This window comes from Arachis ipaensis, chromosome B8 (genome assembly GCF_059453495.1).
Source record: "Arachis ipaensis isolate K30076 ecotype BB chromosome B8, ASM5945349v1, whole genome shotgun sequence".
Lineage (NCBI taxonomy): Eukaryota > Viridiplantae > Streptophyta > Magnoliopsida > Fabales > Fabaceae > Arachis > Arachis ipaensis.
The window spans coordinates 140,011,256-140,030,493 of NC_142443.1; the positions used below are offsets into that span (position 1 = coordinate 140,011,256).

Below are 19,238 nucleotides of genomic sequence, written 5' to 3' on the forward strand. Positions count from 1 at the left end.
TATCTTGTAGTAGATTTATTTCAAAAGTTCAATAATCAAACATATGCATGCAATTATGCAAATAGAAAAAAAATATGATGGGACTTAAAGATATTAGAGATCAGTGAGAATTGAGAATGAGAGAAAGAGAGCTAGAGAGAATTGAGAGCTAGAGAGAGTAACTGAGAGAAGAGTATGAAGTGATTATTTATTGTTATAAAAATTAAACTGTAATAAGCTACTTATATACTGAATTAGTTATAGCTAATTGATGTCAGCTCAGCATAGCCACTAATAACTAGGGTGGCAACATGTATTCTACGTGTGGGTATTCAACCTGATTCTATCCGATTGAGTAGGGTTGTCAACTCATTTCGCTTAAGAGCTTTTGTAGTTGGGGGTTTGCTTATTCATTAGTTCAGAGGGTGATTTTTGGTGATTGACAGATGAAGGAAGCTGGTTTCTTATGTGTGTTATTATGAGGAAGGCTTCATCCCATAACCTTAATGGCATTGAGGCTTGAGAGAGAAAGGTAAGTTCCATTTCTGTGATATGCCTATGCTTATGCTCAGCAGTTCCATTATGCTCATAAGCGTAAGAACAGCTCATTCTATGAGCAATGCCATGTTGCATCAGTGTCTTAATAAAGGTTTAAGAAGTGTGCACTTTTTCATTGTCAGTTTGTAGTGTCTTAATCTTACAACCAGTTTTGTTTTCAAAAATGTAGTTTAAATTGAAAGAAGGCTTTATACGCTTTAGATTTGTTGTGCAAAAGGTATATACATGTATATCAGGTTGCTGCATCAATAAAAACTATGTAGTATCTGTACCCTGAATTACTAACCATGGGGGCTAGTCCCCAAATGTCGGAGAATACCAAGGGTTGGGTGTAGGTGGTTGATGCAGGAGCATATATCTTTACATTTGTGTTATTAATTAAAATAGTCTAGTTTAACATATATTATTATATTATGTTATGAATTAGTCTCAGATTGCCCAAGCCATGAAGGTTCTCTTTCCTACTAGTATAAATATCCATATGTACTCGTTTTGCTTATGAGGTTGAGTTGATTGAGTTATATATTAAATAAGCTGTGTGCTTATTTTTCTTTAGGCTCTTTGAGAGTAAGCGGTGCATCCTTGGCTTAGCCAACCAAGGTGAATTCCTGGCTATTTTCACCATAGTGGGGTTGTTAACCTTGCCAAGATTGGTGACCCAAACGACGTTTCGGTGTCAGTTCGGTATCAGAGCAAGGTCGGTCATCACCTAGTTCCAATAAAAATTTTATTTCGTTCATGGGTACAGGTCTTTAGTGCGGTGATCTCGCTGTTGGTACGAGTCGTCATCAGTGCGGATTATCTGCTATGGAGATTGGGGTAATATCGTTCTTTTATCTTCTTTTGGTGCCTTTACCATTGGTATTATCTTAGTGCATTCCCATCATTATCATCTAAAGGTTGTGGTAGGCTTAGAGAAGGGGGTTGAATCTTGCCCTCCTTTTAAGTTGCTGTTATAACCCTTTTAAACAAACTTTTAATTCTGCTTCTGTTTGTTCTTAGCAGCAGAAATTTATGGGACAATTTATTTCTGTCTCATGAATATCAGAAAACAGAACACAGCAGAGAAGAGAAAAGCTAACACCAGCATGTATCCTGGTTTGGTTGCCTTGTGCTATGCAATCTACGTCGAGTCTCCTCCACAACAATGGAGGAATTTTCACTATAGTTAAAAGTATTACATACACCAATTTCACAAGATTGACCCAATCCTTTCACACTCAAGTTCTAACCTAACGTGACATTGGCTATGCTAATACCTAACTCTTCACTCTTAGTGCTAACCCAACTAAGAAATGGATACCTTATAGGTACAAGATACAAGACATAGACATACCTAAAAAAATCAGAAAATAACTCTAAGCTTTTCTCTCAAGTGTATCACTCAACCTTTTTTCACTCATGGCTTTTACTTGAGCTTTCTCACTTATGTCTTTTCTCACAAGAAATTACAGAAAGATAAACATAGAAAAGTACATCACAATCTGTAAAATATGAAGGTGATTGACTTCATCAGCAACCTCTTTGCTATGTGCAAAACCAGATTTGCAAACCTCAGAAACAGTTCTTCAGTATTGGTCGAATGCTTCTTTGAAAGAAAGCATTATCCAAGTAGAGGAACTTCTTTGCAGAACACAACTTTCAAACTCTGGTTTTCTCTCCTTGGTTTCTGAATGAACAGCAAACCTCTTTTATCTCCTTGCATGTTGCTTGGTTGCTCTTCTTAGGTCAACTTCTTGAGTCTTGAGCTTCACCAACCCAACCGTTCACTTTTTCCCATTTTTACTCAAATTGGAGACTTTGCTTCTGACCATCTTTTTGACCGAAAGCCTCAATACAGCAACCACAATAAGTCTTCCAATGGTAAATTAGATCTCAGCCCTTGAAAATTAACTTGGTCCCCAAGATTCGTTTGAGACCGTAGATACACAGCAGAGAAGAACATAAATTCTCTTTTTCATAGAGCTTAAAACGGAGTGGCAAAGAGTTAAAAATGAAGAGAAGAAAGTGTGTTGCATGTAAAAGGAATTGGGTTACCTTTAACCTAAGTTTGATTTGGTTTGATCTCATTGATTTGACATCTGCCTTTCAAACATAATCTCTCTCTTTCTTGCTTCTTTGGTAATTACCTTAGGAAAAAAGCTCTCTCTTTTTCTTTTTCACTTTTTTGAGTTTCTGACCATGATGGAACAGATGAACGTTGCTTTTGGGTGAGATCAAAATGGAGAAGTTTGAATGAGATAGGCAATCGGGCTTGGATCGGGTTTTGATCATGTTCAGCACGTTGGTTTCTTGTCCAGATTCCTTTTGGGCTTCGCTTGATTTGTTAGACCATCAGCCTTGTTATTTTATTTTCATTCCAATTGGGCTATGATTCAAATTTTGGCCTGCAACAATAAATAATTAGCAATATGCAATTATAATTAATTAACACTAATTATTTATTTTGCCAAAAAATAATATTTGTCATCACTAATTAATTTAGTTAATTTCTTAACTCAACATCATCATTGGTGCATTCCCATCATCATCGTGCATCATCATTATCATAACATCGGCACCCTAGCATCAACCTCATTGCATAGTAGTAAAAGATGACACCAAAGCATAGAAGTACTCAAGAAATTGAAATGGAGAAGTTATGCCGTCAAGTTAAGAAGTTGCAAGAGCAACTTGCAAAATATAAAGCTGCTTAAAATAATCATGACTAGCAAAGTGATGACAATTCTTCTAGTGAAGAGGATAATACAAATCTATTTCATTATTCTTCTTCGTCTAAAGATTTGTCCACACAAAAAGCATGACACAACACAACTCACAAAGCTAAAGATTTAGGAATCAAAGTTGATATTCTTGAGTTTGAAGGGAGACTCCAACCTGATGATTTTATTGACTGGCTTTGCACAGTGGAAAGAGTGTTCGAGTTAAAAAACATTTCAGATAACAAACGCGTGAAGCTTGTAGCAATCAAGTTGAAGAAGCATGCGTCAGTATGGTGGGAGAATCTCAAGCGTCAGCGAGAAAAAGAAGAAAAAAGAAAGATCAAGACATGGGATAAAATACGTCATGAGCTCAACCACAAGTTCCTTCCTAAACATTACAAGCAAGATACCTTTATCAAATTTCATAATTTGAGACAAAAGTCATTATCTGTAGAAGAATATACAATGAACTTCGAAGAGTTGCTTATAAAGTTGAAGAACAAACAATTACTTGTTATCTTTAGGCATTAGATTTTGAAATTTTTAAAGATATTATATGCATAATTTTTTCTATAAGACCTCTCATTTTAGTATTTTTAATAAGTACTATAAAAATATTTGTTGATACTATAAAATCTATTATTTAAATAGTAAAAATATTAATATTTTTAGAGTTTGATAAATAAATACTATGGGCTAAGGTTATTTAAATAGGTCATTTATAACAATTAAAAATGAGATTGACTCCTAAAATTAATATCAGTTATGTGTTATCAGCTCATTTTTTTGGATATGAAGATTGTATGTGTGTTATTATATGATATGGAGGTGGGATGTGTTATACAATGAAGTGGTGATAATTTTTTTTTTTATTTTATAGAAAAGAGATGAACAGTTTGATTTCGTTGTTGGAGAAGATAGGTACAAATCGAACGGTCCAATTTATTTGGCGTAGAAAAATTTAAAATTCTAAAGCACTTAAATCGGTAGGTCCAATTTTGTTGTAATTCTAGTCGGCCTAAATCGAACCGTTTGCTTTGTATTTTTTTAAAAAAATAAAATGGTTAAAAGTAAATTAGACCGTCCGATTTGTTTGATTATATATTATACTCCACGCCTAAACCATTTGGCAGAAGTCTCCTCTTCTTCATCCTTGAGCTCTTCAGAACTATCCTCATACTATCTTTTTTTGTTTCGAAAAATTACAAGTGATGTTGAGTGTTTTTAATGTGAGTCAAAAAAAATAAAATAGATGATAGAATTATGTTAAAAGTATATTATCATGGTCAGATTTTGTTATAAACATTTAAATGAGTGAAATTTGTATGTGAGAATCTATTCGATATTGTTATTTCATTCATACTCTTATTTGAAGAACTAAAATGTGTGATTTGTGAGAAGATAGATTTTCAAATATCAAGGAGAGTGTCATGTATTTGGTGGGTTCATTCAGTTTCAAACCAAATATGTATTCTATAAAGCGAGTATGCAATAGATGTTTTTAATGTATATTGAAACTTACTCTTAGATGTCGTTCATGGAGCTGTATATTGAGTTCAAATAATCTGAAGCCGGTCGACATATCGAATGAAAAAATTATAATAGTGACAGCGATGAAGAGTTTGAAAGCAATTATAAGGTCATTGATCCAAATGAAGATAAAGATCAAACTAACGACACTATGCTAACAGATTTCATGAAGGTGGCAAATGCATGAGCAAACCATCATTTGTTTGAGAGGTCATCTTTCATGTATGCATTGGAATTGGAGGTTATGCATGCATCAGAATTTTCTAAATACATGAATGTAGGTATATAATTTCGATATTTGTTTAATAGATTAAAATTTTGTTTTTTTTTATATTGTAGATCAATTAATTACTTATATGACATGTTGAATATAACTAATTAACATTTATTTACATATTTATTTAGTTAAATTTGAGATAATTATCTCACTATGTTTGGCTAACTTTTTGATTAAATTTTAGAAATGTATAATTATAATTTATTTTAGAAATATAAATTCATAAATATTTATTTATAAGGTATAATTTTAATGTATAATTTACTAACAATTTATAATTCAAATGACATAATTTTTTTATACTCATTTAAGAGGTTGCGTATTCAAATTTTTTTATCTTTGATAAAAAAAATTAATGATCAGCTACCTAAATTATACTAGTCGGTTATTCTCATCTCAATTCGGATGGTCGAGTTTATTTAAAATATTTGTTCTCCAATAACACAATGATACATCATTTTTTTCCCATTTCAAAATTAAAAGATGTGTCACGATCTAATGGCAGCATACATATTATTTAAAAAAAAAAGTAAAATTATTAAATAAAATAAATAACATATTTTGATAGTAAAAAATTAAATATAAATAACTTTTTAAATATTTGATAAACTTATTATATAATTTTAGTAAAATTTGTATTAACAAATATTTTTTATTCTTCAGGATAAATTTTGAGTACTAAAAGTTTATCATTTTCTTTTGTTAATAAGAATTAAAAATGGAATTGGGTCCCAAAATTAGCATCAGCCATGCGTGTCATGGTCTATGCTAGTAGCTGTGAAGTTGAAAAGATGATATCAACATGGCATCACATACCTAAAAAATAAAATTAGTTAAATAAAATAAATAATTTATTTTTATAATAAAAAGTTGAATATAAATGAATCATTAAATATATAATAAAATCATTATGTAATTTTAATAAAATTTGTATTAACAAATATTTTTTATTCTTTTAAATAAATTTTGGGTCATGCTCTTTTATTAATCTGGCTAATTAAATTATTACGTTAAAGCATAAAAATTAGGTAAAAATTCATATGTAGTTATGAAATTGATAATTCAGAACTGTTAGGTGAAAATTTAATTAAATTATTTAAATTATTTAATAATTTTTAACTACTAATTTTACATAAAATTAATTATATCACTCAAAATTTATTTTAAATTTTAATTTTATGAGACTAATTAAATAATTATTTCATAATTTTTTATTAATAAAAATCAAAATGAAAGTTTACTTTTTCTTTTAATATATATTTGAGTCTTATCCTGATTATATTATGATACTTTTCATCGGAAATTATCAAAATACTTACATAAGAGGTTTCATGTACATATTTTGATTTGTCATAGTGAAATGGAGCCTTTTATTCGCTCTGAAGTTATCAATGCTTTTATTGATACATCATACATGTATCTCAGCGTATAATCTATGCACCGTAAATATATATTCAAAATAATATTTTTTATTTTATAATTTTTATTGATCCAATGTATATCTGTTTGAATGTGTACATTATATACCATCAATATATATCAAAATTAATATTTTTTTATCCTACATGATTATCAACGCTTTTATTGATACATCATGTACGTGTCTTTGTATGAAAAATTGCATCGTTACATAAGCAATCTCATCCTTTCCCAAGAATAGAAACACCCAAAACTCAAGTTTCGGCCTTGTTTGGATCAGGTTTTGACGTGTATAGCTTCCTTACGCCATTGTCACATGGATTCATTAATATCATCATATCTATCTATACATTGCACTAAGGAAGTTACATAGTTGAAATTAAATTAGAAGAGGGACTGTAACCAACCATTCTTTGATGATAAACCAAATTAAAGTACTTTGGTATGACCAATGCCTAATAATCTTCTTAAATTCGTTATATGCTTCTATGTATGGTTTAAATGGAGAAATCAGGTAGAATATATTAATTCAAATATTTCTATTCCTAGGACCATTTGTTGCCTTTGAGAAGGATAATGTATTCTATAACGTAGGATTTGGTGATAGAGCAAACAATGCAAAATAAAGTGGAGATACAAAGTTTTGTTGTTGATAAAATTAATTTAAAAAAAAAATGATAAGGAATGGAGAGATTTTCAATTGATTACCTTTTTCATGTAGAATTAAAAATTAATTATAAAAGATTTAACTAATATATATTTTAAGAATTATTTCAATCATATCTCATTTTTCAAAATCCATATTCAATTTGTATCAGAAAAATTAAAAGATCAACGGTTAGAAGGAAAAAAAAAAGAGTACGTCTTTACTTGTAGATCTAAGACATAGAATCCTTATTTAGAAAATTGTGGTATCAATTTCTATTTGTCATGTGCCAAGTTATTTAGAAAAATAAAAATAATTAAATTAAAATAAGAATTAGAATATTAGAATAGTAGTAGTTGGAATTTGTTCTATAAATACAATTTACACATATTTTTGTTGTCACAATTTTTTCTAATTTTTTTTATTTGAATTTCTCTAATTAATATTCTGTTAATGTTTTATTAAAAAATAGGTCCAAATCAATTCAATTTTTTTTTTCAATTACTTATAGCTTCCTCACCAGTTTCAATACTTCACTCATGTCTGACATCTCATCGTAGAAAGAGAGAAGGGGGATGCCGTATTTCTACATGTTAAAAATAATAAAAATATATTTAACTGGTCTATAATAAAAAAAACTTTTAATTTGTTAAATTTTTTTATTTAGTATTGAGTACCTACTACCTGAATTAAAAGAGTTATGGTGAATAATAGATTAACTTACTAGTCTTATTTTTTAATAGTTGATCTATATAAATGCAATTAATTATTTTAAGATTGTAATTTATTTCATATTTGATATTATATAAAAATAAATTGTTCTTAAACTTAAAAGGAAGAATTAGGAGCATCATTAAGATTCTCTTGATCAAATGACAAAAAACTTAGCAAATGAAATGAGTTCATAATTAGAGAAGGCATAGCTTGAAAAATAAATAAATAAATAAATAAACACAACATTCCAGAGCAAACAAAAATTTGATCTTTTGATAAAATTAAAACAAAATAATCAAAAGAGTCGCTAAAAAAATAAATAAATAATACATATAAAAAAAGAGAAAGCATAATAATTTGAGAATTGAAGAGCATGATGGGAGAATAAGTAATGCAGTGGGACTAATGCCAAGGACATAATAGTGATGCGTAGTGATTCAGAACAAAAAAATGGAGAAACGTAGATACGAAAAGGGTAATAATTTGTAATTCACACACAAATTTCGACACCCCTATTGCAGATTATGTACAGTTTATAGATCTCCTATCCGGTTTATATAATTTATAAAAAAATATATATTTTAATATTCTTTTTGTAAAATGTATATTTTGATAAAATTAAAAGTCAAATTATTTATTTTAATAAATTACCCTTAATTTTACGTATAACGCCTTGTCAAGTATTCTGTATCTTTCAAATTATATTTTTGTTAATTCTTTTTTATATCAATAAACACAAAATTGAACTACAGTTATAAATGAATTAGCTCGAGTAGTGTGCTTAGTTTATGATGAAATTAGCAATGTTTGCTCTAATAAAAAATGATAAGATGATAATGAGGGTGTTAAATTGTTAATGGCGAAAACAATGCAAAGGCATGGGTCACGTTTCTAAGATCCAGGAAAAAAACAAAAACGAAAAAAGAAAACTTAACATCTGTTGATGAATCGATGAATGATGACGTGAAAACTGTAAAAGTTTGTCCAATGATAACTGATATTCCAGCCATAAAATAAAGACTTTACCCTATTAATAATTAACCTGTTCAGTTTAATTTAACTGTGACATGCAATTTTTTTTATATTTTTTGTCTACATTATTATTTTTCAATTTAACAGAATAAAAATTAATCGTTACAAATCTATATTTTATTAAGCGTCTATTACTAATTAATAAGTTGACATAACATAAGGCAAAATTTGAATTTCCAACACTTATTTAAATAGAACAGTAAATTTGGTTTTTTTTTTAATATTTGAAAAAAAAAGTCCATATAAAATTGTAAACTAACCATATGTGTGTCCTACAGCTACACATTTAGTTATTATCCCAATAATAATAATAATAATTATAAAATGATATATAGGTAACCAAACCAATAAAAAATTAGATTATAAAATTGTAAAGTGAGATGAGAGGCTGAGAATAAATGATTGGCATGTGGTTTGGTAGATGAGCTAATAAAAGTTGGTCTTGATTGGGGGAAAATAGATGGTACAAATTAGGAGCAATTATCCACACACATTACCTAAAGGAAAGAGAGAGGAGACATACTCATATATATATTATTCAACTTTGTCTAATGAAACAAACAAAACCAATACATTATATACATATATATAGATTAAATCAATTATTCTTGGAGTGGAGTTGGGGTAGGATCTTATCCCAAAATATTATATTAATAATTTACTATAAATATATATATCAAATGGAACAACTAATTTTTTGTTCTTTATTATATATAGAGATCAATAACATTATTTTAATTATTTTAACGAATAATCTAATCATTTTTAAACTGGTAGTTGTACTTACTTATATTTTTAAATTATACTATATATATAAACAAAGTATTACAATTTACAATGATGGATATAATTCAACACCAAATTATGAAATTTAGTATTTTTTTTATTGGATAATGTTATTACATTTTTTTTGTTTGAACAAAATTAACATGATACCAAGTTCATGAAAATAAGACCAAAACATATAATCACTTCACTCATACATTCTAACGACAATAGAAGTATTATAAAAAATTATTTTTTTCGTATCTAATTAAATATAGTTTTTATTAGTTTGGATATTGGTTCTAGAATTTTAGAATCCGAACCAATGCTATTAGGTTCGTATTAATTTTTTTTAAAAAGTAAAATATAATAATCTATATACAATTTTAAACTTTAAAATGTAAAATGCACTGAATTATGATATTTGTTTAAGTGTAAATTTGATGATGTATTAATTTTTTGTTTTTATAATTACATATCTGCATACATTTTTGTTATTATTTTTTAAATTTCAATATCAATCCGATACCCAGTTATTCAAATCAATCCGATTTAATTGATTTAAGTTGGTCCAAATTCACTCGCATAAAAATACAAATTCAAATCAATTTAAACCTATTAAAATTTAATCGATTCTATTCTTATTTTAATATCTTTTCAAGCTCGAATCATAAAGCCCTAAATATAAAAAAAATATATGGACCATATTAGCTAAAGTGCCTACAAACTAATACAAAATTAATTATTCTATTCGACATAAATAACTTAATCATACACCAAAAATCACTTTTTATTTTTAATATTGAAGAAAAAAAAAGTGTATTTTGTTGGATCATAAAATTGTAAAAGAAAAGTAAACAAATCGGAAGATGAAATCTAAAAACCTAAAAATCTAAAAGTCAGATTTATGTTTATGATTTTTTTAAATTAATTTTTTATTTTTTTAAAACCACAAATTTGATGGTCAAATTTATGTATTTGTAAAATTTTATTATGAAATCTGACTCTCATATTTTTTATTTCCACAATTAAAAAAATACTAAATTTATTCACACCAATGAATAACACATCATATTTATTCATTTAAAAAAATAATCTAAAAAAATCTACATAAATTTGATTATTTGTATATATAAAATTTTTTATAGCATCATAAATCATATTAAATTCTTAACAATTATAATAATTGTCTAGTAATTATAAAAGTTTAATTTTAATATTTTAACATGTAAACTATTTTATATAATAATCACCTAATTATATTTATTCTTTTACATAATTATTTCTGCAAGATAAGTTTTTATAACATCAATTCAATAAAATTAAATTATTACAATAATTATAATTATTATTACAAAAACTCTAAAACACCGTGCTATATATTATTTTAGTAATTTTTCTTTTCCTAATATATAGTTTCAAAGATTTTTTATATTTGTTAATTTTTAATTTTAATATCAATATTTTTAAAACCAATTAATACCCTTCTCTTCTCTCGCTTCTTCTATGGAAAAGACTCAAACTATACAAGTATATATTATTCAGTTTGTTTGAGAACAAATTCTTTTTCTCCAAAAAAAACAGAGAAGGAATTCCACCGTTACAATTAAAATTTCGAATGTTGGATTCCATATTTTTTTTATTTGGTGTTGTTTATTACATAGAAGAAAAGAAAATATTTTAAAATTTATTTAGTAGAAATAGATTAATTTTATATTAATATTTACATTACTTATTATATTTTGATTTCTTTTTCGAACGATAAAATATGCATAACGAGATAATATAATAGAAAATAAAAGTGAGGAGAATTTTTACATAAATCTCTTTTTTACAAGTTTTTAGGACCCTCTACAAAAATTCAATTTTATTTTTGTTGACTTTGAAGAAAGAGATGAAAAAAAGTTTGTTACTCATGTTAAAAACTCCTTTGTATTCTTCTTTTTGACATGTTAGATTAAACTGTTTTTAAAACAAAAAATTGAATTTATTATCCTTATATAATACCAAGTTCATACAAATAAGATCAAAACATATAACCACTTCATTCATATATTCTTAGTGACATTATCTAAAGTTTTGTGTATAATTTTAGTAAGTTTTACAAAGCACAAATATCATTCTAAATATATTTTTGGATAATTCATACAAATTTATTTTTGGATAATTATGCATTCTTTATAAAAGATAGTCTAAATATCAGTCTAAATAATTAATAAAAATAAGAATATTTATCTTTAAATTTTAGTCAAGAATCACAAAATGTAATAAAATAACACAAAATTTTCTAAAATTATCTTTAAGGTTGTCATTAACAAAATTTTTAAAGACTACATCATATGTACTTATTATGAGATTTTTTTTAAATATTTATCTTCTCTTTGTAATTAAAGTATTATATATCATTATATTTTGATTAAAAAAAAGTCTTATCCAAACTTTTACCAACTAAATTTTAATTTGTCATGATTAAATTCTGTTTATCTATTGGTTAGAAATAATCTGTAGAACATAATGGATGTGTTAAATTTTTATAAATAAATCGCTTTTTAATACTTGTTTCATTGGTATATAGTCACTGCGTATGTGGACATGCACTCAGTAAACAAATATTTATCCCATCAAGATTTTGTAAATAAATAATAATTTAAAAAAACTTGAAAGCAAAAAATTATTCTTTCGTATCTAAGTAAAATATTATTTAATAACAATAGAAGTATTATACAATTAAATATTAGTGTTAAATTAATTTATATTCATAATATATATTATTTAATTTTTTCTAAATTTTATTTTTCTCATGTTATTTTAATTTAAATATGAATATAATTATTATAAAATAAATATGAGTTGTTATATTACAAATTTTAAATAATAATAAATTATAAATTTAGATGTACATGTACCTTTTAACATTTTTTTACAAACTGATCTTATTCATAAAAATTATCATTTGTAATTTGTACAATCATGACTATTACAACACAGCCAATCTTCAGTATTGTTTTGTTATATCTTAACCTCATGCTTGCTATTATAGTTATTAAAACTGAACCGTTAATTATTCTAATAAAAATATTGAATTAACGGGATACTAATTTAACTGTTGGGTGATTGATCATATCGTTTGATCGCTGATAATTAAATAATAATATAAATTTTTTTTATTATTTTTTATTTATAATAAATAAATTTTATATTTTTATATTTATTTAATTATTATTTTAAAATTTGAATAATTTATTAATTAATATATATTCATATTTTATAATTTTTTATTAAAAAATAATAGTAATAAATATCATATAACTATAAATAAAAAATATTTTATAATTAATAAAAGTATCTTTATTTTTTAATAATTATGTACAATTAAAAATATAATTAATTTAAAAAAAATTAGTATAAAAAAATCTAAAATTATATAAATATTTATAATTTTTTATTTGAGGGTATATATAAAATCATTAGAGAACATGTTGGCCTAGTAGAAACTTGAAAGGCCACTTTTGTATATTCAGGAGGGTATAGGTTTAAATTCTACTAACTTTTTAATTCTCCCTTTCGGATGGTAAGGTGTGTTCAATAGAAAAAACAATAAAAAAACAAAAGCAAATTGGAAGTGGTGCGATTTTCTTTTTTTCGGGTGATGAGGTACAATTCGAACTTCGAATTTTGGATTTTTTATTTTTTATTTTTTTTATTTTTACTTGGTCTTTAATACATAAAAAAAAAAAAGAAAATACTTCAGAATTTGTTTAGTAGAAACAAGCAATTTTTAGTATTAGTATTTACATTACTTCATTTTTATCCTTTTTTTCGGGCGATAATATGTGTACAACGAGATCATACAATAAAAAACAAAATTCAATTGCAAGCAATTCTAAGAAAATACTTCATAATTTGTTTTGTAGAAATGAACAATTTTTAATGTTAGTGTTTATATTACTTCATTTTTATCCTCTTTTTTAAGAGATACAATTCAAGTTCCAAATTTTGAATTCCATATTTTTTTATTTTTTCTTATTTTCGTTTGGTGCTATTTATTACATAAAAAATTTTTTTATTTTTTTTTGCTTGGTGTTATTTATTACATAAAAAAAGAGAAAATATTTTATAATTTGTTTGGTAGAAATTAAATGAACAAATTATTGGTGTTAATGTTTATATTACTTACTTTATTTTTATCTTCTTTTTCAGGAGGTGAGGTGTGTATAACGAGACAATATAATAAAAAACAAAAACGAATTGTAAGCGGTTCGAAAAATTACAATTCGAGCTTAAAATTCTGGATTCCGTAACTTTTTCTATTTTTTTATTTTTGCTTAATTTTTTTCTATTTTTTATTTATTTTTGCTTAATTTTTTTTATTTTCGCTTGGTGTTGTTTATTACATAAAAAAATTCAAAATTTGTTTGATAGAAATAAATGTTATTTTGTGTTAATGTTTACATTATTTGCTTTATCTGAATCTCTTTTTTGGATGATGAGGTGTGTACAATGAGATAATACAATGAAAAACAAAAACAAATTGCAAGCTATTTGAATAGTTGCAATTAGAGTTTTTTTTTGTGTGTTTATTACATAAAAAAATATTTTAGAATTTATTTGGTAAAAACGAACAAGTTTTAGTGTTAATATTTATATTACTTACTTCATCTTGATCTTCTTTTTCAGACGGTGAGATGTTTATAACAAAATAATACAATAAAAAATAAAAACAACTTACAAGAAGTTTGAAGATAAATTATTTTTTTTATATAAGTAAAATATTATTTAATAGCAATAGAAGTGTTACAGAATTAAATATTAGTGTTAAATTAATTTGTATTCGTAATATATATTATTTAATTATTTTTAAATTTTATTTTTTTTATTTTATTTCAATTTAAATATAAAAATAGTTATAATAAAATAAATATGAGTTGTTAGATTACAAAATTTTAAATAACAATAAATTATAAATTTATGTGCATGTACTTTTTAAGCTTTTTTTTTTGCAATTGATATTACTCATAAAAATTAGAGTAAAGTATTGTTTTTGTCCCCAACGTTTGGGGTAAGTCTTATATTTGTCCCTAACGTTTCATTCGTCCTATTTACGTCCCCAACGTTTGAAAACTGATTCAATGTTACCCTCCCGTTAAATTGACTGACGGAACGCTAACGGAGATGCTTACGTGGCTAAGAGACGTTGTTAACCCCACTCGTGTGTATTGACACGTGCTTTCATTCGCGCGAAATGTTTCCTTTTAGCATACGAAACGCTTGCAAACAGAGGAGAGCAAAAAAAACATAACACTTCGCATTCCACCCACACTCTGTAAACCCTATCGACTTGTGATCTCATGTTCTTCGCCCTTGATTACTAAGGAAGTAGACCGATTGAAGCGTGCTGGTGTGGTCTACATTCCCTACAGAGAACAGCATTGCCCCGTGTTGGTGGTACCAGGAACTCGGAAACGAGACAGAGTGAAAAGGTACGTTCAATCTATGTTTGATTTTCGTTTGATGGGAATAGGACATGCAAGTAAAGATGAGTATGCATAGGGTTCTGTCATTGTTATGTTGTTGCTGTTAGGGTTTGGGGTTTTTGATGTAAGGGCAATATTATGATTTAGACTTTCTGGCCTTCACACTGATCACCCTGGTTTTATGATGTTTGAAACTTGTAATAGGAAACGTAGCGGAAGATATGAGTGACTTTAGTGTAAAAATTTATCACCAGGGGAGGTTTCGGCTTGAAGGAGGTGCTGTTAGGTATTTGGGTGGGGAGACATCCATTGTAGACTTCTGTAACGACGATGAATGGAGTTTGATTGAGGTGTATGAGATAGTTAGTAGACAGGGATATTTGAAGAAGGATATCGCTGCGATGTGGTATAAAGCTGTGAATGCTGGGTTAGAGAACGGATTGACCATGCTAAAAAATGATAAAGATGCCATGGATATGGCAAGAATTGGGGTGAGAGATGATATGGTTGAGGTTTACGTTGTTCACAAGACAAGTGAAGTGGGAGAAGATGTGCAACCTGGGCAAATTACTGCTCCTGCTCCTGCTGAAGGAAGTGTTCAGGCTGGGCCTGGCCCAATTGTTGTGTATGAAGGCCCTGGTGTTGGGCTTGGGTCAATACCAGCTACTGATGGGCCCACTGAAAAGGATGAGGTTGGGCCCAATGATGCTGTTGAAGAAGAGGATGACGGGAGTGAGACTACTGATGATGATGACTATGAACCTAGGGGGAGTGAAAGTTCATGGAGCTCGGAGTCAACTGCTGGGAATGCATCAGATGAAAGCCTTGGCTTTGGTGACAGTGATGATGATAGGGAGGGAGCTGAAGGATTAGTTGATGTGAACATCACGGAAGAGGGGCAAAAAGAGTCTATACCTAGTCAGTCCCAGGGTCAATCTTCACAGCCAGCTGCAACAACTGTTGGTAAGGAAAAAATTGTGGGAGGATTTGGGGATGAGGATGCAGGCTATAACAGTGAGGATTTTCTAGATATTCCGTTGAGTGATGATGAAGAGGACATGGGAAAGAGGTTTCCGATTCACAAGCCCTTGAAGAACATGAGTGAATACAAGTGGGAAGTGGGAACATTGTATGTGTCAAGGGAGGAGTTCAAAGACTGTGTGACTGCATATGCTGTCAGTAGTGGAAGAGGTCTTAGGTTCTCTAAGGTGGATCTGAGGAGGGTTAAAGTGGAGTGTGTGGAGGGTTGTGAGTGGTATGCATACTGTGGAAAGATGAAACATGAGAGAAGTTGGCAGTTGAAGAGTTGCAACAACAAGCACAACTGCTCCAGGGAGTTGAAGATTGGTATCATGCATGCGAAGTGGCTGAGTAAAGTTTTTCTGAATAAAATTGCTGAGAACCCGAAGATTAAGCTAACCACACTAATGAGGAAAGCCTACACAAAGTGGAATGTGGAGTTGACCAAGTCTAAGGCTTCTAGGGTCAGACAGTTTGCTCTGGATGAGTTGCAGGGGACATACATAGAGCAGTATAAAAGGTTGTATGACTACTGCCATGAGTTGCTGAAGACGAACCCAGGGTCTTCCGTGCATTTGAAGGTCCAGAGGCCTCCGGAGTTTGCTTCTGAGCGGCCAGTGCCAGGGGTAGATTTAAGACCCAGATTTGAGAGGGTATATGTGATGTTAGATGCCTGTAGGAGGAGTTTCATGGCTTGTAGACCGATGATTGGTCTGGACGGCTGCTTCCTGAAGACACCCTATGGAGGCTGGCTCCTAACTGCAATGGGTTGGGACCCAAACGATCAAATCCTACCGATAGCATACGCAGTTGTCGAAGCTGAAACCAAGGACTCATGGACATGGTTTCTCCAGCTTCTGTGTGATGATCTGGGAGTTGACAAGATTAGGACCTGCACCTTCATGTCTGATCAACAGAAGGTACTTTTCTTTTCTCTACCCCTTACTATATAACTGTTGTAGTATACATTGAATAATGCACACTCATTTATTTTGTGGATGCAACAGGGTTTAGTGCCAACTTTTGAAGAGCTCCTGCCTGGGGTTGACCATAGGTTTTGTGTTAGACACCTATATGCAAATTTCAAGAAGAGATATCCAGGGATCCAGTTGAAGCTAATGATGTGGAATGCTGCCAAGGCTACCTATTATCAAGAATGGGAGAGGAGGATGACTGAGATACAGAAGGTGGATCAAGGGGCATACAACTATCTGATGGAGATACCAACAAAGTATTGGTGTCGTCACAGGTTTGTGTGTAGACCTAGGTGTGACACTTTAGTTAACAATATGTGTGAAGTGTTTAACTCTGTTCTGGTTGAGGCTAGGGAGAAGCCAATAGTGACTATGCTAGAGGATATTCGTGTTTATATAATGAAACGTTGTGCTGACAATAGGGATAGGATAATGCCTTACAATAGAGATGTGTTACCACGAATTAGAATTAAAGTAGAAAAACAGGCAGAACTAAGTGGGAACTGGGTTAGTGTGTATGCTGGACGTGATACATATGAGGTGGTTAGCATCCAGGGGGGAAGGAAAAATTTGTGGTGGATCTTAGGAATCAAGAGTGCTCCTGTAGGAAGTTCCAACTGTCTGGGATTCCCTGTGCACATGCGATGACTTGTATCAGGAAAATGTGCTTCAACGTTGATACCTATGTATCTGACTACTATAAGAAGGCTGCATACATCTCTTGCTACCAACATGTTGTGTTCCCTGTTAATGGACCAAACCTTTGGGATAGAACACAAATGGAGGATGTGTTGCCTCCCACCTATAGAAAACCCATTGGGAGGCCAAAGAAGAAGAGGACACGAGCTGCTGATGAGCAATCAAGTAGGACTGGCCTGTCTCGTGAAGGACAGCAACAAAGGTGTTCTTATTGTTTGTGCTCTGGTCATAACAAAAGGAGTTGTCCAAAGAAGCGCAAAGTCACTCCATCTCCTGCTGTAAGTATATGTCATATATTATTTGTTGTTGTGCTTACTGATGTCTTCATCATTTTCTTATCTCAATTAATTGTTGCACTGTCTTCTGTATAGGTTGAGACTGCTGGTAATTCTTCTTCAAATCAAAGGTCACAGAGAGGGGTCAGAAAAAGTGCGAGACTCTCCGCCAAGACACCTTCCAGTACGGCTAGTGAAAGAGGAAATAGGAAGAAGAAGGGAAGCAACAACAAATCACCCTCACACCCAAAGAGGAGCTCAGGTGTCAGCTCCCAGCAATCACAAGCTGCAGTGAAAAGGGCTAAAGTGGATCATTCACAAACTGCTTCTGCACCAGCCCCAACCACTGCAAGGGTTCTGTCCACTCCAGTGAAGAGGGTCAGCCAGTCCACCCTTAGGTTCATGGCCAGGACTCCACCAAGAGCATGGAAGAAGTTGGAGTGATTTATGGTCACTTGTGAACTTATATCAGTTGTGATACCTTTTGTAGTTTGCATTTTGTTTTCTGTTAGAAACTATGGTTGTTAGTTTCACTTTTTGTATCTGGAAGTGCTGCCAGTTAAAAAACAACGTTTATTATCTAGGTTGACTTACATTTCAAGCTTTTGGATATCTGCATGACATTCATGTTGGTTAACTTGTATGACTATCGCCTATATAGGCCTAATGTTGATGCAAATCTTTTATGTTATTCCTTTGTCAATGATTCATTTAATCAAGGTTGCAAATAGTTACTTCAATGATGTTCCATAGCAATGTAAACTGAACAGATAAAATTGGGAAACAATGAATTTTCATTCAAAATCATTCAATCAACATCTTACATTTCATCCAACCCAATCCCTACACCCACACTACAAAATACAGACAACATATTGCCAAGAAGCCTACACTACCACCTCTGTTCTGCAACCTTAATGCAGAAAAAATCTCCCATTTCTTGTCAGTGACAATTTTTCACACAATAAAATCATAGCACATGTCCATCCAACCAGAGCTACTGCTACTGCTACTGTCAACATCCTCTCAAGCGTTGTAACTTTACCCTTCAAGCCTATGATTTTCCTTTTCAATCGTGCAACTTCTTGCTCCTTCTCAGACTCTGCCCATACAAAGTACCCACACTCTTCTCCAATCTAGGCCAAAACCAAAAAAATATTCAAATACGATAACC

General features: G+C 29.7%; 1 protein-coding gene and 1 pseudogene across 1 annotated transcript; both read left to right on the forward strand.

Annotated features, from left to right (window-relative positions):
- The first annotated feature begins 485 nt into the window (after nt 1-485).
- Nucleotides 486-17,069, forward strand: LOC148550081 (uncharacterized). Its single transcript, XM_088495927.1, has 4 exons — nt 486-511; nt 1,165-1,234; nt 14,996-15,152; nt 15,301-17,069. Exons 1-4 carry the CDS (start codon nt 486-488, stop codon nt 17,067-17,069), a joined length of 2,022 nt encoding a protein of 673 aa, XP_088352053.1.
- A 168-nt stretch (nt 17,070-17,237) lies between these two features.
- Nucleotides 17,238-18,508, forward strand: LOC148550082 (uncharacterized; annotated as a pseudogene).
- Nucleotides 18,509-19,238: the final 730 nt, after the last annotated feature.

What these genes read in the sequence shown, in the direction of transcription:
- LOC148550081 (XM_088495927.1), top strand. Translation starts at nt 486, where the DNA reads ATGGCATTGAGGCTTGAGAGAGAAAG. An exon ending in CAGTTCGGTATCAGAGCAAG is followed by an intron (nt 1,235 to 14,995) that starts GTCGGTCATCAC and finishes TTGATTACTAAG; the next exon opens with GAAGTAGACCGATTGAAGCG. An exon ending in GATGGGAATAGGACATGCAA is followed by an intron (nt 15,153 to 15,300) that starts GTAAAGATGAGT and finishes AACTTGTAATAG; the next exon opens with GAAACGTAGCGGAAGATATG.